The sequence below is a fragment of the Natator depressus genome, chromosome 3 (assembly GCF_965152275.1).
Source record: "Natator depressus isolate rNatDep1 chromosome 3, rNatDep2.hap1, whole genome shotgun sequence".
NCBI classification, from domain to species: domain Eukaryota; kingdom Metazoa; phylum Chordata; order Testudines; family Cheloniidae; genus Natator; species Natator depressus.
In genome coordinates, this window is record NC_134236.1 from 177,455,607 (window position 1) to 177,463,864 (window position 8,258).

Consider the following 8,258-nt stretch of genomic DNA (forward strand, 5'->3'; position numbering starts at 1 on the left):
GGGGCCAGCCTGTCTCCATGGCCACAATGAGCTTTCACAGCACATGATCATAATCTGCCAGGGCCCAAAGGGAAGAAGGTGCTGTGATCAGTGACTGAGGGACTGATGCTGGAAGGGGCACTGGGCCTGTTCACAGAATCATAGAAGATTAGGGTTGGAAGAGACCTCAGAAGATCATCTAGTCCAACCCCCTGCTCAAAGCAGGACCAACCCCAACTAAATCATCCCAACCAGGGGTTTGTCAAGCCGGGCCTTAAAAACCTCTAAGGATGGAGATTCCACCACCTCCCTAGCTAACCCATTCCAGTGCTTCACCACCTTCCTAGTGAAACAGTGTTTCCTAATATCCAACCTAGACCGCCCCCACTGCAACTTCAAACCATTGCTCCTTGTTCTGTCATCTGCCACCACTGAGAACAGCCTAGCTCCATCCTCTTTGGAACCCCTCTTCTGCAGACTAAATAAGCCCAGTTTCCTCAGCCTCTCCTCGTAAGTCATGTGCCCCAGCCCCCTAATCATTTTTGTTGCCCTCCGCTGGACTCTCCAATTTTGCTACATCCTTTCTACATTGGGGCCCAAAACTAGACACAATACTTCAGATGTGACCTCACCAGTGCTGAATAGAGGGGAATGATCACTTCCCTCGATCTGCTGGCAATGCTCCTACTAATACAGCCCAATATGCCATTCGCTTTCTTGGCAACAAGGGCATACTGTTGACTCATATCCAGCTTCTCGTCCACTGTAATCCCCTTTTCTGCAGAACTACTGCTTAGCCAGTTGGTCCCCAGCCTGTAGTGGTGCAAGGGATTCTTCCATCCTAAGTGCAGGACTCTGCACTTGTCCTTGTTGAACCTCATCAGATATCTTTTGGCCCAGTCCTCCAATTGGCCCATATTGTCTAGGCCACTCTGGACCCTATCCCTACCCTCCAGCGTATCTACCTCTCCCCCCAGCTTAGTGTCCTCTGCAAACTTGCTGAGGGTGCAATCCATCCCATCATCCAGATCATTAATGAAGATGTTGAACAAAACCGGCCCTAGGACCGACCCCTGGGGCACTCCGCTTGATACCAGCTGCCAACTAGACATTGAGCTGTTGCTGATAAAGGTGATTGTTTGTTACTGACAGCAGGGTTGGACTGATTCTGGGTGAGCGCCTGGCTCCTGGAAGGCTGTAGGAGCAGTCCCCATCCCACAGCGAGAGGCGGGAGTTTGGAACTAACTACCAGAGAGGAGTGCCCCCACAATAGTGAATACCCATTGGAACTATAACATGGGCTTACAATTATTATATTTTATCAGGTCAATAAAACAGTCTCTTTTCCACACAACACCCCTTACCTCCTCCCCACACATTCCCTCCTAACCCTCCATCTCAGTCTGAACAGATTTGTACAGGATACAATGTACCTGTTTGAGCAGTCTTTCAGAGTTACATCCTATTATTAGAGCTTTAGGCTGGGCTTGTCAAAGGGGCCTACGAGAACTAGTTCCTGTATAATGACAGGTTTCAGAGTAACAGCCATGTTAGTCTGTATTCGCAAAAAGAAAAGGAGGACTTGTGGCACCTTAGAGACTAACCAATTTATTTGAGCATAAAGCTTTCGTGAGCTACAGCTCACTTCATCGGATGCATACTGTGGAAAGTGTAGAAGATCTTTTTATACACACAAAGCATGAAAAAATACCTCCCCCCACCCCACTCTCCCGCTGACAATAGCCCATCTAATGTGATCACTCCTTACAATGTGTATGATAATCAAGTTGGGCCATTTCCAGCAAAAATCCAGGTTTTCTCTCCCCCCCCACCCCCACACACACAAACCCACTCTCCTGTTGGTAATAGCTTATCTAAAGTGACCACTCTCCTTACAATGTTTATGATAATCAAGGTGGGCCATTTCCAGCACAAATCCAGGGTTTAACAAGAACGTCTGAGGAGGCGGGGGTGCGGGGGGGTAGGAAAAAACAAGGGGAAATAGGTTACCTTGCATAATGACTTAGCCACTCCCAGTCTCTATTCAAGCCTAAGTTAATTGTATCCAATTTGCAAATGAATTCCAATTCAGCAGTCTCTCGCTGGAGTCTGGATTTGAAGTTTTTTTGTTGTAATATCGCAACTTTCATGTCTGTAACCTATTTCCCCTTGTTTTTTCCTACCCCCCCCCCCCCGCCTCCTCAGACGTTCTTGTTAAACCCTGGATTTGTGCTGGAAATGGCCCACCTTGATTATCATACACATTGTAAGGAGAGTGGTCACTTTAGATAAGCTATTACCAACAGGAGAGTGGGTTTGTATGTGGGGGGGAGAGAAAACCTGGATTTGTCCTGGAAATGGCCCAACTTGATTATCATACACGTTGTAAGGAGAGTGATCACTTTAGATGGGCTATTGCCAGCGGGAGAGTGGGGTAGGGGGGAGGTATTTTTTCATGCTTTGTATGTATAAAAAGATCTTCTACACTTTCCACAGTATGCATCCGATGAAGTGAGCTGTAGCTCACGAAAGCTTATGCTCAAATAAATTGGTTAGTCTCTAAGGTGCCACAAGTACTCCTTTTCTTTTAACATATTCATGGCTACTAAGGCCCAATATTGCAAATACACGCAGTAAGCAACTTTAGTGAAGTCAGTGGGACTATTCCTGTGTGTAACATTACACAACTGCTTGCAGGATTGGGACTTAAAACAGTGGGTACATAATGACTAGTGTTCCCATAACAATTACAATTTTGCATAACTGACATAATGCTAAGAACAATGAGAAAAAGTACTGAAAAAATATGAGCTAAAATATGCATACTCTAAGTGAGAGTCTCCACCATGTATCTCTCTGTCCCAAAGATGCTACTTTTTCTCTTTCCTTCTCCAAGGTCTGTTAAGAAACAGAGATTAATTGAACAGCATCCACATATTTCTACAATTGTTCCTTTAGGCTGAATATGACAGTTTATAACTTATAATTATACTTTGAGATATACATTCTATCTAAACTGTCATCCCAAACACATAACTTCATCACTTGAGACAGAATTAGCTTATGTTTAAAGATTCTTTTAGAGTAGTTCTGTGTTAAACTAAATGTTATTTTTAATTGAACGTTTTTGTATTACTGAATCGTTGTAGGAACTTTCCAGTTATATGATCTGAATTAGAATGAAAACTATCTGAGTGTCTACTAAGACATGAGAACTCATGATGGGAAGAGAGTTTTAAAATGGGTACAACATCTGTGAGCATAAAGGAGATTACTAGCAGAATCTCTTTGGTAACTTATTTAACTTTCCCAGTGGCAGAAATGAGATAACGGTCAACCCAAGGGTGATAAAAATGTAGTGGAGGGGCAATCTCCTTGTCCATACTACAGTTGAAACCATGTTAGTTAAACAACATGTTGTAACAGTGCTGTGGGCATTAGCTGACCTATTGTCTGAAAACCACATTATAGTTATGTTATAAGCCTGTACTATAGACAAGGCCCTTCATTTCTGATTTTTACTGAAAAATTCCTGGGTTTTCCGAAAGCTATTATTGGGAGGTATTATTACACTGATTATATTAAGAAAATCCAGGTAGATGTGTTCGTTAATAATACATTACTCTAACTATAAGTGCAAGGCTGTCTGTTAAAGTAAGGCAATATAGTGGGAGACACACACAAAAAGCTGCATGCACGTGCGTATGTGTCTGTTACTGCTTGAGTCCTAACGGAAAAAAAAAAGGGCTTGAACTCCCTGTATACTGCTCCCCACTCAGGAAAGACAATTGATGGCTCAGTATCTGGAGCCAGGTCAGAAGTACACTCACTTTTCTCTATTTATTCCTCCCCCTCCCCCATCTTCCCATCCCCCAGTATTTACCCAGAAGACGACAAAGTTAATTTTTTATGCAAATTTTCACCCATTTTTAAATTTTTGTAATAAACATTCAAATTGCCATAGAATTTTAAAAATAAAAAGCTGAAAAAGAAGGCTATGGAGTGCCTACGGGGTGGGGGGGGGGCAGAGGGGGAGGAGAGGCAGTCTAGCTCGGCTAGTAGGGGGAGAAAAAGGTACTCGCCCACACTGTTCAGAGGAGCTGTGCTACCAAGAGCTGTTTTCAATCCTGGTTGCTGTTAGTACGGTTTTGACTTTAATATGGGCTGGCTTGTACAGACACACAGACTGATTTTTTTCAAAGGAGCCTAAGGGGAGGTAGGTGCCCAAACCTGATTGAAATTCAATGGAAGGTGGGTCCCTAATTCCCTTTGTCGTCTTTGAAAATCCCAGCCTTACTGGGCACCATGCTTCTCCACTATTTAAAATGAATTTGTCTTGAAGAGTTTTTATACCACCAGTGACATTTTAAATACTATTTGTTGAGAATCTTATTAAACTCATTCACTTTTTCTGCATGTCCCACCACTGCCGACTGCCAAACTGTTTCCTACCTGATTCCTTCCATAAAGCTAAGGTACCTGTGACTGCATGAGTCAGTAGTGGAGGTCCAACTAGGATGCTACAAACAGTGGATTGTGAAGTTGTTAAATGACGCAGATAGAATAAGCAGACTGATTACAAAGAAGCTTCTGTTTCTATGCCAATGCCTTTGAAATAAAAAATAAGACTGGATGGTGTAAAACACAGCTACTTTTGGCTTGACTGCGGCTTTGACCTTGAAAAACCCGTCTCATTATGAGTTTGAAGGATGTGCTACAGGAGATCTTGTCGGGATGGGTGAAATTCATCCCTGTGCAGAGGACTAGAAAAAGGTCAATACATCACTGAAGTCCCACTTAAGCCCTCAGGGACTTCTATTTAAAAGCTAGGTATTATTAATTTTTCTTCAACGGTGTATATGCACCAGGGAGGGGGAAATTAACCCTTCAGTGCCCTTCCTGAGAGGGAAGGAGGAACTTGGAAGCCTGAGTTCCTAATTTTGGCTGCCTGGTGAGGAGTCATGTGAAGGAAGTGGTCTCGGCTACAGCTAGTGAGGATGTCATAGGCATTGCTGTACAAGGCCATTTGCCAGTCCTGTGTGGGAAGGGATGCACCAAGCCTAGGTCTGCTGCTCAAAGCAAACTTGAGGGAGAGGGAGAAGGGGCATTGCAACTGTGGCACCATGAGCCTGCTACTTAAGGAATTTGGGCACTGCCAAGTCTGAGACAGTTTCTGCCTGGCCAGCTGGTTGACTGCTCCTAGAGCCAAGGCAGAAGACAAAACAGAACAATGCCAGGCTGGTCATGGAGAAAAACCTCTTAGAAGCCAAATGGTCACTCTACCTAGGGAGTCTGAATTGCAGAGAGAAGTGCAATTGATCCACTGTGTCAAATGAGGAGGAGTAGAAACTGCCCGTGTCCCCCAGTGCAAAGTACTAAAACTTCCTAGGCCACTTTAAAACCCCCAATGGGATTTCCCTATCAACCTCTTTAAAAGAGGCCCCCCACTGTCATCTCTATTACCCCTATCCCTTTAGACTCATCAACTGCTCCATCCCCAGAGGGTGTCACTCCCAGGGAGTGTTACTCGCCCTATCCCAGACACATGAGCCGGTCCTCCCTGGCTCACTAGCTGCCCCCAGGCTTAGTACTCCAAGTCAGTTCACACAGGTTCCCCTGCTGTTCCTGTCACTATTATATCCCTCAAAAAAACCGGGTGTAACAGCAAAGTACCTTTTCCAGTAGACTCTCAGTTTCCTCCTCAATGTTAATCCCAGTTTGGGGGGAGCGTCCACCCAACATCTTCCCTCAGTGCCTATATCTTTCCTGCCTCCATAGTGAGGGCTACTACACTGAAGGGGGAGCACCAGGAGCCTGAGGTAGCCTTACTAGGCTGCTTCCTGTCCTACTAGCAGCCCTGTTGCTAGATCACTGTTCTGTGCTTTGACTGATCATTTGTGATCTTATCAACTCTCAGGCCCAGTGTGGGATGATCTCCACAGCCACCCCTCCTCCAGTTATGCTGAAGGAGATGGCTGTCAGCAAATCCCTGGAAGGACAATGCAGGACAGCGAATAGGCAAACACATCCAAGCTGCCACCCCTCATCCTCTGGAAGCGAAGCTGTCAGTTGATATCCAATTTCTGTTGACAGGGGCCATTGTGATGTCACACACATCATAAACCCCTGACAAGAGGCTGGCTTTGGAAACATGCAGTGCCATTACACTTCTATGAAACTAAGTTGTACTTAGCTTTTTAGTTTATTCCATTGCCATCTGTTCATGACACCCTGTATATACACCGCCCGCTCTCCTTTTATATATCTTGACTCCTCAGTTGAGTTGCCTGTTTCCATCTCACTGATTTTTGCTAGCTTACTTTCTAAGCAATGCATCTGTTCAGGCAGCTCTGCATAGCTAGTTCTCTTTCTTGGTCCTGATAGAGCCTTTTTGTACCTCACTTTTAAATATCAGGAAAATGTATCCATGCTTACCAGCAAATGTCCTTTATTCAAGTAATAAGGTCCACACATCTATTACAATGGGGTACTTCAGCCTGCTTGACGGCTGGGGGTGGAACCAGGTCAGTCAGTCACTACCTCCCTCAGATTTCAAGGCCAGAAGGGTCTATTGTGATCATATAGTCTGACCTCCTGTATAACGTGGGCTACAGATAGGGTTGGCAACTTTTGACTCTCACAAAACTGAACATCCTTGCCCTGTCCCTTCTGAGGCCCCTCCCCCACTTACTCCACCCCCTGCCCCTCTGTTGCTTGCTCTCCCCACCCTCTCGCTTGGTTATTTTCATTGGGTTGGGGCAGGTGGGTGAGGGCTCTGGTATGGAGCCAGGGATGAGGGATTTGGGGTGAAGGAGGGGGCTCCAGGCTAGGGGGTTTGGAGTGCAGAAGGGGGCTCTAGGCTAGGATGGATAGGTTGGGAGGGGGATCAGGGCTGGGGTGTGGGAGGGAGAGAGGAGTGCAGGCTCCAGGCACAGTCAGACAGCTCTGCACACTGCCCTGTGTGCATGTGCCACCCTCACAGCTCCCATTGGCTGTGGTTCTCAGCCAACAGGAGCTGCAGAGCAGCACTTGGGGTCCAAGCACTATGCAGAGTCCCCTGGCTGCTCCTAAACCTAGGAACCAGAGGAGGGTCATGCCACTGCTTCCAGGAGTTGTGTGGAGCCAGGTCCCGGCTGGGTGGGTTCCCTGAGTGCCTGGGGGGTGCTTAATAGGCTGCTGCACGGTTGCCCAGTTTACAGGGAATTTAGACACCTAGTGCTGTCCTGGGCTTGGGCTAACTCCCATGTAGATATACCCTGATGGCAGTTATCAAATTTTAGGACCTCTGTCTAATGTATCATCTCCAACACCCCTGCAAGGTAGGGAAGTACTATTATTCCCATTTTATGATGGGAAATTGAGGCAGAGATTAAGACCAGGATGCTCAAAAGCTCATTGAAATGTTAAATACTGAGGATCTGTATCACACTAAAAGTAGGAACACCCTGTGTATTAAGAAAGTCCTTCAGGTTTTTAAGCATGCTGCTTCAGTTAGTCAATCAGTACCCTCAATAACTTAGTTCCTTGCCTTGTTTCAGGCTCTTTCAGGATATGTACACACTTTTTACACAGCCATTCATGGGTAAACTAAAAGGATGTAAATTACATTGGTTTTAGGTAATCATTTCACCTGCTAATGTTACACAAATCCAAGGTGTGGAATGGAAAGGAACAACATCAAGTGCCTTTTTCCAAGACTATGTGGCAGGAGGAGAGCACAGAAAGCCACATCCACCTGCCCAGACAATGGTGTAAGTACTGAGTGAATGGGGCCCTCAGGTATTACTCCTACCCCTCTGGGATGAGAGCCCCTCTGCCATTACTGCTGTTCCAAGTGGAAGGTGTGATGCAGCTGAGAGTAGAGCTACATGGTGCCTTCAGTGTTGTGGTACATGTAGGGTTCAGGGTTCCATTAAATTAGTCCTTATCCAAGTGAAATGACTTTGTGTCCTGCTTACTTGTAACATCTCAACTTTGCTAATGGCTACAATCCACAATCATGGCCAATCTGTAGAACAGGACTTCTCTTAATCTAAGGCCAGATATTTCAAAAAGTTACTAAGTCTAAGTCTTAACCCTAAAGTATTTACAAGCACATGCGCTCTGGAGTTTCTTTTTGATAAAATAATTACTAGTCTCTAGATCTTGAGTACTGACAAAGTCCCATCAGTCACAAGGAAAGCAAACAATTTTAATTAGGTCAACTACAGAGTCATCCATATGACAGCAGAAAGGCTTCAGATCGTGGGCAGGGAGTCAGACCATAGCAACCCGTTTTA

The 8,258-nt window shown here is 45.3% G+C and overlaps 1 protein-coding gene across 1 annotated transcript in view; it reads right to left on the reverse strand.

The window, feature by feature from the left end:
- Positions 1 to 5,721, reverse strand: part of STPG4 (sperm-tail PG-rich repeat containing 4) — a 31,112-nt gene extending 25,391 nt beyond the window's left edge. Inside the window, exons 1-2 of the mRNA XM_074949390.1 lie at positions 5,653 to 5,721; positions 2,806 to 2,877 (exon numbers count right to left, since the gene is read on the reverse strand). Of these exons, the coding sequence (XP_074805491.1) occupies positions 2,806 to 2,877; positions 5,653 to 5,721 (141 nt within the window). The remainder of the gene's footprint in view (positions 1 to 2,805; positions 2,878 to 5,652) is intronic.
- Positions 5,722 to 8,258: the final 2,537 nt, after the last annotated feature.